The sequence below is a fragment of the Lolium perenne genome, chromosome 3 (genome assembly GCF_019359855.2).
Source record: "Lolium perenne isolate Kyuss_39 chromosome 3, Kyuss_2.0, whole genome shotgun sequence".
Lineage (NCBI taxonomy): Eukaryota > Viridiplantae > Streptophyta > Magnoliopsida > Poales > Poaceae > Lolium > Lolium perenne.
The window spans coordinates 320,566,666-320,579,395 of record NC_067246.2 but is presented as its reverse complement, the minus strand read 5'-3'; the positions used below and the strand labels follow the sequence as shown (position 1 = coordinate 320,579,395).

Below are 12,730 nucleotides of genomic sequence, written 5' to 3'. Positions count from 1 at the left end.
CCGGGAGTGTGGATACCGTTGCTTGGATTCGATTAAGGCTTCGCTGATGTAGTAGACCGGGCGTTGTACCAGTTGCTCCCTTCCTTCCTCCTTCCGTTCGACGACCATGACTGCACTTATAGCGCGGTTCGACGCGGCGACGTATAGGAGCATGGTTTCTTTTGGCAGCGGGGCCGCGAGGATAGGGGCATTCGAGAGGGCGTGCTGGAGTTCCTCTAGGGCCCGCTGCGCCTCGTCTGTCCACCGGAATGATTCCGACTTCTTGAGCAAGCGGTATAGTGGCATGGCCTTGTCTCCGAGCCGGGGTATGAAGCGGCGAGGCGGCGACTCGACCGGCGAGTTCTGCGCGTCGACTAGGCATGCTGGCTGCTTGGTGCGCATGACCGCCAGTGTCTTCTCCGGGTTAGGTTCGATGCCTCGCTTGGAGACGACGTAGCCTAGCAGCTGTCCTGATGGAACCCCGAAGGTGCACTTCAAAGGGTTGAGCTTGATCTTGTACCGCCGTAAGTTGGCGAATGTTTCGGCGAGGTCGCTGACGAGGTCTGTCTGTCGAGTCGATTTGACCACCACATCGTCGATGTAGACATGCACGTTGCGGCCGATCTGGCTTTCTAAGCAGCTGTTCATGCACCGCTGGTACGTTGCTCCGGCGTTCTTGAGGCCGAAGGTCATGGACGTGTAGCAGTAGGCGCCTAGGGGTGTGATGAATGCAGTCTTCTCTTGGTCTTCCTTGGCCATCTTTATTTGATTGTACCCGGAGTATGCATCAAGGAAGCATAGCGACTCGGACCCGGCGACCGCGTCGATAATCTGGTCGATTCGTGGTAGGACGAATGGGTCCTTGGGGCACGCGCTGTTGAGGCTTGTGTAATCGATACACATTCGCCACGTCTTGTTCTTCTTTAGCACTAGGACTGGGTTTGCCAGCCATTTCGGGTGCTTGATTTCTATGATGAAGCCGGCAGCGAGCAGCCGGTTTACTTCTTCGGCGATTGCGCGTCGCCGTTCTTCTCCCACAGGGCGCATTGCCTGCCTAACGGGTCGCGCGGTGGGATCGACATGTAATTTGTGCTCAGCAAGTTCTCTCGGGACACCTGGCATGTCAGATGGTTTCCATGCAAAGATATCTCGATTCTCACGGAGGAACTTGATGAGCGCGCTTTCCTATTGGGCGGACAGGCCCGTCCCAATGGTAACTTGCCTACTTGGATCGTTTTCTACAAGATCTACTTGGCGGGTGCCTGCTGCGGCCTTGAAGGTTGCTGCGGACGAGTCGAGCTCGGTTGGCTTCTCCAGGATGGCGGGGTCGTTGCGGTCGACTGGGTACTTGGCGAGCTCGGCGGAGTTGTCTTGTTCGTCGGCGATGACGGCGTCGGCGAGCTTGGCGCTGTCGTCCTCACATTCCAATGCCATCTCCGGGTCGCCATGGACGGTGATGACGCCTCGAGGCCCTGGCATCTTCATCATGTTGTACGCGTAGTGTGGGGTCGCCATGAAGCGGGCGAACGCTTGTCGGCCGAGTACGCAATGGTAAGAGCTTTTGAAGTTCACCACCTCGAACGTTATCCGCTCGGTACGGTAGTTCACGGGCGTGCCGAAGGTGACTGGCAGCGTCACCTTGCCGATCGGGAAGGCCTTCCGCCCGGGGACGATGCCGTGGAACGTGACCTTGGTGTTCTCAAGGCGTGAGTCCGGCAGGCCAAGCCGCTGGAAGGTGTCGTAGTACATGATGTTGATGGAGCTTCCCCCGTCCATCAGGGTTTTTGGTAGCCAGTAGTCGGCGACCTTGGGCCTGACGACTAGCGCCACTCGCCCGGGGTACTCGATGCGGGGGGCGTGATCTTCGCGGCTCCAGGTGATGCTTTGCTCGGACCAGTTGAGCCACCGGGGTACGTCGGAAAGTATGACTGCGTGTACCGCCACTGCCCTTGCGAGGACCTTCCTGTCCCGCCTGTCGCCGACCCCGGTGAAGGTGTGGAGCGAGCCGGCGCTGCGACCGAAGCCCTCTCCCTTGTGCTGGTCTTGGTCCTTGGCGCGCTCCTTGTGCTGGTTGCCGCCGTCGTTTTCCTTGGCGCGGCGAGCTCTTTCTATCTGCTTCTGGGAGTAGCAATTTCCCGTCGTGTGGTTGGCGGGCTTGCCCTCCTTGCTGTGATAGATGCATGGTGCGTCTAGGAGGCTGCGGGCGTCGAAGCGCTTGGGCTGAGGCCGATCCTCCCGAGGTGGACGAGTGTCGCGCCGAAACGATTTTGGCTCGCGCTGCTCGTAATCGGTGGTAGCAACTAGCTCGTTGTGTCCTCCCTCTCCGCGGCGCTTGCCGTTGTTGGACCGGCCGGCGAAACGGTAGTCGCCACGCCGAGGCTCCGTGTGCGCAGGGCGGCGATTGCGTCGTTGACCGTACTCGTCGTCCGAGTCGACTGTAGGGTCTTCATCGGCGTAGCGGGTGGCGATGTCGAAGAGCTCGGAGATTGAGATATTGTCCCTGCTGACGCGACGGAGCTTGGCGCTTAGTGGTTCGTACCGGCAGCAGCGTCGGAAGCGATGGGTGCCGTGTCCGTGCGATGCCGCTGGAGGTCGTCCACATGTCCTGCCAGCGCTGCACCCACCGGCGGGTCGACTCGCGCGGGCCTTGGACGCAGCGATCTAGGTCTTCTATGGTTGTGGCACGGGTGTATGCGCTGGCGAAGTGCTGGATGAACGCGGCGCGGGCTTCTTCCCAGGAGTCGATGCTGTTGACGGTGAGGGTGTTGAACCAATGGCGATTGACGCCGTCCATCATGAGGGGCAGGTATCGCGCTGCGAGTAACTCGGAGTGGCCCTGGATCCCCATTGCCATGGCGTACGAGTCGATCCAGACAGTGGGGTCAATGCTTGTATCGTACTTCTCGATGTCGCGGGGTCCTTTGAACCCCACAGGGTACGGCTCGCCTCTAATCATCGGCCCGAAGCAAGCGGGGCCGATTCGGGTGAACGCGCTACGGCGCGGGGCTTCATCGGCGTGGCGGTCGTTCAATCGATTGCGCGCCCGCCATTCTTGGTCGTTGACGATGTGGGTTCGGGCGTCGACTGGCTGCCCGTTAGCGCCGACCATCCCCGGAGCGGGGCGCGGCTCGACTCGGTTGTTAGACGAGTGGGCCGCGCGCGGTGCTGGCGGCGGGCCGTTGTTGGCGTTGACGATTGCGCGGTTTGCCGCGTCTGACGACGCCGCGCGACTGGCGGATGTGCGCGAATAGAGTCGCCCCTGCGAGTCGGCTGCGGCGTGCTGCTGCTCCAATGCCTTGGCTACCAAAGCCTTGGCGTGCTGGACGAGGATCGCGCCGTCTCCCGTTTCGGGGATTCTTGCGAGGACGGCCTGCGCAGCTGCCACGTTGTCGGCTGGAGACGAGTGCAGTGGTAGGCCGTTGGCGTCGACCTCTGCCCGAGGAACTTCGGGTGGTGGTGGTGGGGGTGGCGGTGGTGCTCCGCGCGCTGCTCTATCTGCAGCAGCCCGACTTCCTTCCGGGATGTCAGGGTTTTGGACTCGGGCGACCCGGATTTCTCCGTCTGGGTCGTCGAAGTTAAGGCGTGCGCTGGGAAAGTCGCTCGCGCGGGCGCGCTCCATGCGCCGGCGGTTTCGCTGCTGACGATAGTGGGACACGGCCCTTACTTCATCTTGCTCGAGGCGGAATTTCTGCCTTTCGGCGAGCTCCTTTTTCCTCTGCTCCTCGAGGGCCGCCCGGTGTGCCTCGATCTCGGTCGCGGTGGCGGTTGCGGGGAGGAGTGGTGAAGGCGTCGGACTGGGATCTCTCCTTCACCCCCTGCCATGAAGACTGCGGTCGGGTAGCGGTAACGCGGGGCCTCGGCGCAGTCCGAGTCGTAATCGCTGCCGAAGAGGGAGAGGATGGAGTCGTCCTCGAAGCCACCTTCGAAGTCGCTCGGGTGGGAGACCAGGGAGATAGAGTCCTTGGTCGATGCTGTGGCGATGGAGCGGGCGATCGGGGACGCAGCGGTGGATCCCGCAACCGACGTTGTAGCGATGATGTCGGTGAAGTCGGCGTCGATCGCAGCGATGATGGATTTGATGGCCGGGATGGTGTCGGCGGAGTCGGTGGCTGCCGAGGCAACGGTGGAGTTAGCGGTCGGTGCCACGACCGCCGACTCGGCATCGTCTCCCAGGGCCGCCTCAGCCTCCGCGTATACCTCGCCGGTGACCGGGCGAGTAGCGGTGAGGAGCTGCCCGGGCGCGAAGGGGTCGTGTGAGCGGCGGGGCGAGGCTCGAGAGGGATCGCTGACGCCGGCGAGCCCAACGAAGAGGTTGATGGAGCCGATCGGCACCATCCAGGCGTGTGTGAGAGGTGACGAGGCGGGCCGGTAGGTGCTTGGCTGGATGTGGAAGAAATTGCCGGTGGCGATCATCCTGCCGGAAGCAACCGGCCGCCGAACTGGCGAGTAGGGCCTCGCCGTAGCTCGAAGGCTTGATGTCCCATGCCCCACGGTGGGCGCCACTGTCGTGGATGTAACCACGGCAGATGCTACAGGGGGTAGCACTTCATTGATGCGAGGGGAAGGGAACATTGCCATCTACGGGTCGAGGTGCAAGAGACGCAAGGGTTTTACCCAGGTTCAGCCCCTCCGGAGAGTAAAAGGCCTACGTCCTGCTAGATCTTTATTGCTCAGTGGAGAATTACAATGGGGGGGCTCAGTCGGCGGCTACGCCGAGAGCTTACAGGGGGAGATTGGATCTCGAGTAAGGTGTCCTCTAGGGTTTAAGCTCGGGGGTTTATATAAGCACCCCCGGCCTAGGGTTACATGGAGATAACTCCGAATCATATCAGTTGCTACTAATCCGGGATCCGCTATCCCTCTCGCAAGTAATCTTCTTGTCCAGCCGTGTGGACCTCCTCCTTGGGATCACGGCCCAGTCGCCTTAGGGCCCAGTCGCTTAGGCGACTGGCGATCCACCCAAGCCTCTATCTTCATGGCGACTGGGACTGGCGACCCACCCCCTATGGGCATATCCCCATCACGGGCCACGGCCGTTGGTCCCTCCGACAGTCAGCCACTCCTGAGAGAGAGGCGGCCACATGGAAACTCGACAGGGGAGATCAGGGCGAGGAACAGGCCGGGGCATGGTGGCTCAGGCAGGGAGAAGCGGTCGAGGTGGGAGAGAAAAAACCATATGGAGGAGGTCGGGCAGAGGAGGCGGTGGAGATAATTCGGGTCCATGGATGAATTGATTTTTTCTTCAGAGAGCAGAAATTGAGTTGGGGAAAGAAGAGGCCGACAGAACGTGCAAATTCTGACACTTCTAGCGCAAGATGTCCCCACCACAGCTCAAGCCATGTCCCAGCTATGTTCACGCCAAGAGACACCACCAAAACAGCCCACCATGAAGGAACCTGGACCAAAAACATAAGAAACTCTGCAGTCTGCACGTGTCAGTAGCAAATAAATCTGAAGTTGCCCAAAAAAACTACACATCCCCTGAACTGCACACACGGAAGCACGAGAGTGAAAAAGAACAACACGTGTTACAACCTTGTTAATTCTCAATCCTCTTCAAAATTCCCATAAAAAAGAAGTTTGTTCCCGTTTAATATAGTAGTTATGTCTGATAACCGACCATATATTGCTTTTGTCGTGAGTGTGGTAAGTCAATTTATTCTTGATCCTCGTTCTCGTTATATGGATGTTGTCACTCGGATTATTTGATACCTAAAGAGTTGTCCTGGTCGCGGCCTACTTTATACATCCAAAAGGTAACATCATGTGGTTATTTTACATTTTTTGGAGATAATTTGGTCACATGGCCTAGTAAGAAACAACATGTGGTCGTAGGTTCCACGGCTGAAGCATAGTTTAGGGCAATGGTACATGGTGTATCTGAAGTGTTATTGTTGCACATTCTCTTTGGTGAACTTGGACTACTCCGAACTTGTCGAACAAAACATGTTGAAATTGATCACCATTTTATACAGGAGAATCTACATCAAGGAGTAATATGCATGCCCTACGTGAGCTCATCAAATTAATTGGCTGATGTTCTTGCCAAAGGGTAGCCTAGGCGTTTGTATTATCTTTTTTTGTGCCAAGATGGGGCTCTACAATGTTATCCCCATTTTGAGGGCGTGTGTTGCGAAATGTAAATATTAATCTTTATAGAGACCAACTTGTAACATGTCCTACTTATGTATATGTAGGACATAAATGGGGCACGCGCTAGAACAGTCTAGTCTAGCTCTCAGAGGAGAAACTCCCCACTTGCTTAAAACCTTGTGCAGATGAAATCCTAAAATTTCACACTGATCTGACTATGAAATTTCAGAAGCATTGTTTTGCTAGAAAGAATGTAACAGAAAGTCAGAAACAAAGACAAAAAATGCTCGAATCACGCAGAACGGTCTTCATCATAATAAGTCCGTTCCGGTACCCACCTACTCAAAAAAAAAAAACAAGCTGCAAGGTTTGTTTGTAAATCACAATTTCTTCTTCTTCTTCCTAACAAAAAAAAGGGGTCAAAATGTTTTCAAAATCACACGGCACCAGGTCCGGTGGGGATTGGCTGGTATCCGTCGTGTCGATCAGACGAGGCGTCGCCGGAACTGATGGGGATGCACTTGATGAGAGCGCCAACGACGAGACTGAAGGACCCGATCAGTACGCTCATGAGCCACAGCCAGCCACTGAGGTGCACGGTGCCGGCGAACGTCCCCAGCAGCTCCACGAGGATCACCTGGAACACGACGGTGGCGGTAACCACCGCCGAGAAGACCCAGCTGCTGAACATGCCGCTGAAGACGTTGATCTTCTCCATCTCCCGGCTGTTCACCTCATTGAAAACCTGTTACACAAATCATGGAAGCAGAATATTTTTTATACATGTGTGTTTTGATAGTTCGTAGAGGATCTGCATGAGGAAAATCGGGTACCTGGCAAAAGACGAATGTGTTGAACACAAAGGTGTTGAGCAGGTCGTCGTTGTTGTTCATCTGCAGAAGGCTGTCCCCTCTGAAGAGGAGGATGCCGAGCACAAGGAGCTGGTAGATGCTCTGGCCGGTAATGTTCCTCCACATGACCTTTGTGATGAAGTTGTCGCCCCTGCCCACGGGTGGCCTCCGCATCATTGCATCACTCGGCGGCTCGGTGGCCAGTGCGAGAGCGCCGAGAGTGTCCATGATCAGGTTCACCCACAGCAGCTGGACGATCGTCAATGGCGCGCTCCCTGAAACATTGCAAGGTTTAATCAAGAGAGTGCACAGATGGCAGGGATTTGTGTCTGTGTAAAATCAATGGAGTCTAGCTTCGTGTACCTGTGAATGCTGCCGAGACGAAGTTGACCATGAGGGCGACCACGTTGACGGTGAGCTGGAACTGCACAAACTTCTGGATGTTGATGTAGACGGAGCGGCCCCATTTGGCGACGTTGATGATGGTCGAGAAGTTGTCGTCCATGATGATCACATCGGCGTTCTCCTTGGCAACCTGACAACTCACAAACAGTTTGTAACTCAACAACGAATTCTTCAGAAAATGGCATGGAGGTACGGTACAACACAAACCTCTGTTCCGGCAATGCCCATAGCAAGACCAATGTCCGCCTCGTGCAGCGCCGGCGCGTCGTTGGTGCCGTCGCCGGTGACGGCCACCACCTCGTTGAACATACCCCTCAGGTTGGTCACCAGCGTGTGCTTGTCCAGCGGCAGCGACCGTGCCATCACCTGCAAGACACACCATGGAATGTCACCATCGGCACCAACGCTCTGCTACAAAATTCCGAAGAAGCGGAGACTGATGAGTACGTGCCTGGATTTTCGGTATGATCGCCCTCATCTGGTCGGGGCTCATCTGCCGGAAGTCAGGCCCCTCGATGGCAACGCCCTCCTCTGTCAGGATACCGCACTCCCTCGCGATGGCTTTGGCCGTGCTGATGTTATCGCCGGTGACCATGCGAACGTTGATCCCAGCAGCGTGGCAGGTCGCCACGGCCTCCCTCACCCCCGGCCGCAGCGGGTCCTTGATGCCGAACACCGCGATCAGTGTGTACCCGTCGGCGGGGAGCTCGCCCTCGCCGCCCACGTCCTGGTACGCCAGGCAGAGCGTGCGCAGCGCCTCGCAAGCAAACGTGTCGATTGCGCCGGCCACTTGCTTGCCGTAGTTCTTCTCCGTCAGGGACACGATGCTGCCGTGGCGGTCGACGACGACGTTGCTGCACTTGCGAAGGACGACCTCGGACGCACCCTTGAGGTACGCGCGTGGGCGGCCGCCGGCGCTGGGGGACGTCACGACCACGCCCATCGTCTTCTTCACCGAGTTGAACGGCTCCACCCTGAGCTTCGCGGCGGCGGCGTGCTCGATGCAGGTGCGCTTCTCCACCCCGAGCCCGAACTCGAGGATGGCCGTCTCGGTGGGCGTGCCCATGACGGTGGTCGTGCCGTCCTTGCCGCGGACAACCTCCGAGCCGGAGCACTGAAAGACGCCCTCCAGCAGCAGCTTCGCGAACCCCTCCGACAGTGCGGACGAAGTGAGCTCCTCGAAGCCCTTAGCGGTGCTCACCGTGGTGGCGCCGCCGGCAGCCCAGACCTTCTCGACGACCATGTGGTTGGTGGTGAGCGTGCCCGTCTTGTCGGTGCAGATGCAGCTGGCCGACCCCATGGTCTCGCACGCCGAGAGGTGCCGCACGAGCGCGCGCTCCTGCATGAGCTTCTTCATGGCGAACGCAAGGCTGAGCGTCACGGCGAGCGGCAGGCCCTCCGGGACGGCAACGACGATGATGGTGACTGCCACCGCAAAGAAGTTGAGCACGGACAGCGCGTCCTCCATGCCCCACTCCAGCAGACCGCCGGGGGAACCCGCCTTGCCGTACAAGAACCGCGCCATGAGCACGGTGAAAGTCAGCACAGCGAACGCGAGCCCGATCTTGCCGATGATGGTGGCGACACCGTTGAGCTTAACCTGCAGCGGCGTCTCGTCCTCTCCGCCCTGGCTCAGCGTCTCCATGAGGTTCCCCCACTCCGTCCGCATCCCCACAGCCGTTACCAGCATCCTGGCCGACCCATCCTGCACCTTGGTCCCGCCCAGCAAGAACCTGTTCGTCGTCGACACGTGCACTGGCTCGCTCTCGCCGGACAGGCTCGACTCGTCCACCACGAAGGAATAACCGTCAACGAACAACCCATCCGCCGGTACCTGGTCGCCGATGGACAGATGCACGATGTCGCCCACGACGATGTCGTAGATGGACACTTTCTGCCGGAACTTGTCACGCGTCACCTGAATCTCGATCTTCTTCTTCTCCCTGTCAAGGTCACGGAACTGGAGCGACTGCTTGTAGTCGCTGGCGGCGGTGATGGCGACGACGAGGAAGATGGTGAGCATGATGCCGACGCCATCGTACATGCCGCCGGGAAACCCCTCGGTGGCGACGCCGATGGCGACAGAGACGACGGCGCAGAAGGCCAGCAGCATGAGCGTCATGTCCTGGCAGGCGTCCCACAGGAACATCCAGAACGTGCGCGGCGGCTTCTCGGCGTATTGGTTGGCGCCGTAGACCTCGGTGCGGAGGCCCACGTCGTCGGACTTGATGCCGTCGGCGAGGGAGACGTTAACCTTGCGCGCGAGGCCGTCCACGCCCTTGTGGAGGCGAAGGCTCTTGGAGTCCTTGCCGCGCACCAATGAGGCCAGCTCCTCGGCGCTGATGGAGAAGCCACACTGTCGCGCCAGCTCCGGCAGCGGATGCTCCGTCCGGCGGGCGGCTGCGGCGAGGGGACGGAGGAGCATTGCAAATTTTCTTATCATCGATTGTTTGGTCATAAATCTTATGGAATATGGAATGTTTTTTCAGACAGTGTACATACCATCGATGAACTGCAGTGCGGCCTTCTGCACGTACAGTGCAACCCGAAGCTTTTCCTGTGGAAATGCAACAAAAGATTGTCGGTACGTTTTTCTACTCCCTCCGATTCATATTAATTGACTTCAATATGTATGTATCTAGAACTAAAATATGTCTAGATACATCCATATTAGAGTCAATTAATATGAACCGGAGGGAGTAAATAATTTTTAAAACTCAGTGGAACAGCTTGTACCATTTGGTTCATAATTTATGTTTAAATAAGGTGACAATAAAAGATAATTTACTTGTCATCTGAATTCCTTTGGACTTGGATGGTGTATATGTGCATCTCGTGTAACGTACAAATGCCTCTTTGGTTCACAGTATTGGAAAACAAATGAATAAGAAAACAGAGAAATCTAAAGGATTGTAAAACACAGAAAAATGTAGGAATAGTCGTTTAGATGAAATACATGAAAAACACACAAAACAAGATTGTGTCTTAAAAATGAAATTGGAATAGATGTTCAAAAATCCTATGGGATCGGAACATAAGAATTCAATCCACATAAATCTAAGTAGCATCATTCATTTGATACAAAGGCAATTCATAGGAAAATCCTAAGTATTGGAATCATACAAAAGTCCCGTGAAATTCCTACAATCCAAAGAGAGCATAAAAGGTTAATAGATTCATGAAAAGTCGTCTTTTAAAACCATGTCATGTTGTTTATCATGTTAGTGGCATGGCAAAATAGTGTATTACTCCCTCTGTTTAATTTGAACCCCAAAATATCTTATATTTAGGAAAATGTCTTATATTTACAAACATAGATAGTACTTTCATAAAAATAAGGTGTATATTTTTAGTTAAAAGTCAACATGTTACAAGTTTGACCACTATTGTATGTTATAAATATAAACATCTAAACTATTCAACGAATACACTATGAAAATGTATTTTGTGGTGCTAAAGTTGATTTGGTAGTATATATGTTCATATTATTTTCTATATTATATCGGTTAAAGTTACAGTACATTGACTTTTGACTAAAAACATATGCCATGTTTTATAAAAGGGAGGGAGTAAGTAATAAGGAGTGACTAATTCTCCATGAAAAGACAATTATCTTAATTCTCAGATGACTAATAGTACTTGTAAATCTGGTGCTACCTTCACTATCAACATAGCAGGCATTCAGGCAAAGCTTTTGCCTCTTTAAAAAAACGCTAATACTTGTATTGTTACAATTGATTTTAGTAAAGTATTTAAACCAGATAAACCCATTGATTTCTTCCATATATATTCTTACCCACTTAAGTTTTTTTTTTGTTTGTGTTGACGTGCCGGAGCAGATTTCAAAAAAAAAGTTGCGCATCTATTCGTGCTAGTACTAGATCCCAAAAAGAAGTCATTCGTTGGTGTTCACGACTTCATGAAACCTGACATTTAATTAAGGGAGGTCAATTCTTCCATATACGTTATACTACATGAAGACAGCGAAGCTCTCCTCTTTCTCCTCTCAGTGAGAGTCATCTCTCAACTTTTTTTTTATCTCTTATTAAGGACCGTTATTAAAGCATGTTTATGTGATTTGCCGGTGTACTTCAGCACATGTAACTGTCCTAGTATCTGCGTTGCAGTTTACTGTTTTCCAACAAATTCAGTTGACCAGACCAGAGAATTTCATGGCCGACTTTTGAATGTAAATACTGTGCAAAATTGACTAGCAATCCTAACGCATTGCAGATTAAAGACGAATTAATCCCCCGCAATTGTACTTGTATCAAATTAATCGAGCCATGGCCATGCACGCAGGCGCAGTAGATTGACTAATACCCCTTAATTAGGGCGCGTGGCGAGATGAGAATACATGTCGCGCAGAGAGATCGATCGATGAACCAAAAAGATCGGATAAATCACCTGGATGTTGCGGCGCTGGGTCTCTGCCTGGGAGCGCTTGTCGAGGTCGGGGACCATGCGGAAGCGGCGGCGGCGGTTCTTGACGAGGGTGCCGACGGCCTCCCGCCATCGCCGCTGTGCATCCTCCGACGGGTTCTTCGACGGTACATCGAAAGTTTTCAGAAACTCCATGGATTTCTTCTTTAGGTAAGCCATGGTGATCGATCCTTCGATCGATCGAACCCTCCTCCTGACTCTCTATCTCTAACTCGGTCTATCCCTCGCGGAGAGGAGGTAGTCGTTTGAATGCAAGTCTCATGGAATTTTAGTCATGTTCTGGTGCTCGGCCGCGATCCGTGCTTTCCACAATGAGTGGAGGTCTCGTACGGACCTGCTAAATATAGTCAGCCTCATGCACGTGCTATTTCCGGTATCCTGTTGGATGGCTGATCGACAGGAGCCGAGATACTCTTTTACCGTCTTTTTTGTAGCAACCAAAAATAATGAAACAATGTGCTACTATATTGTTTCGTCCTAAAACATCTCTAGCCGATCCCTTAAACACTGTTATAGAGCATTAGATTTTTTGTTTTAGGGGTTAACCTGAACCTAGCCGATCCCTCAAAATCTTTAGAAGAGTAAAATTTATAATAGTGGCCTCCGAAAGAAGCCCAACTCTCTAAGAGACCTAGCACTCTTTAGAGGAACTCTTTTGTTCGCCTTCCTCTCGTCCTCTTCGCAAGCACCGATGCTCCAGCTAGATCGTCGACTGGAATGTGGGCACCCCGTGCCCTGCATCCTGGCGTCACCCCTCCATTCGCGTGCACCTCATCGTGTTGGCTCCTGTTGGGGGGATAACCCCCGGTATGCCAAAGGCATGCCAAACCGGATGGTTTGAGCCATCGAGATACCGGTTTAATATTCTTACCGGAAACAAAGGTAGGAGTTTGGGCTAAGTGAAGCTAGGCCGGTATCCCCAAAGGGGTATGCCGGAACCCGGTAAAGAAGCTACCGGA

General features: G+C 54.2%; 1 protein-coding gene across 1 annotated transcript; it reads right to left on the bottom strand.

Annotated features, from left to right (window-relative positions):
• Window positions 1-6,258: 6,258 nt before the first annotated feature.
• On the bottom strand, window positions 6,259-11,974 carry LOC127345649 (calcium-transporting ATPase 1, plasma membrane-type). The gene is made up of 7 exons (XM_051372135.2): window positions 11,736-11,974; window positions 9,831-9,885; window positions 7,780-9,728; window positions 7,536-7,694; window positions 7,287-7,458; window positions 6,906-7,198; window positions 6,259-6,817 (listed from the first exon to the last, which is right to left on the bottom strand). Exons 1-7 carry the CDS (start codon window positions 11,928-11,930, stop codon window positions 6,509-6,511), a joined length of 3,132 nt encoding a protein of 1,043 aa, XP_051228095.1. The 5' UTR covers window positions 11,931-11,974; the 3' UTR covers window positions 6,259-6,508.
• Window positions 11,975-12,730: the final 756 nt, after the last annotated feature.

Bases quoted from the DNA above. Each gene is read 5' to 3' on its own strand.
- LOC127345649 (XM_051372135.2), bottom strand. From the start codon at position 11,930: ATGGCTTACCTAAAGAAGAAATCCATGGAGTTTCTGAAAACTTTCGAT. The intron at 9,886-11,735 runs GTGATTTATCCG...GCATTTCCACAG, and splicing joins CCCAGCGCCGCAACATCCAG to GAAAAGCTTCGGGTTGCACT. The intron at 7,459-7,535 runs GTTTGTGTTGTA...GTGAGTTGTCAG, and splicing joins TGGGCATTGCCGGAACAGAG to GTTGCCAAGGAGAACGCCGA.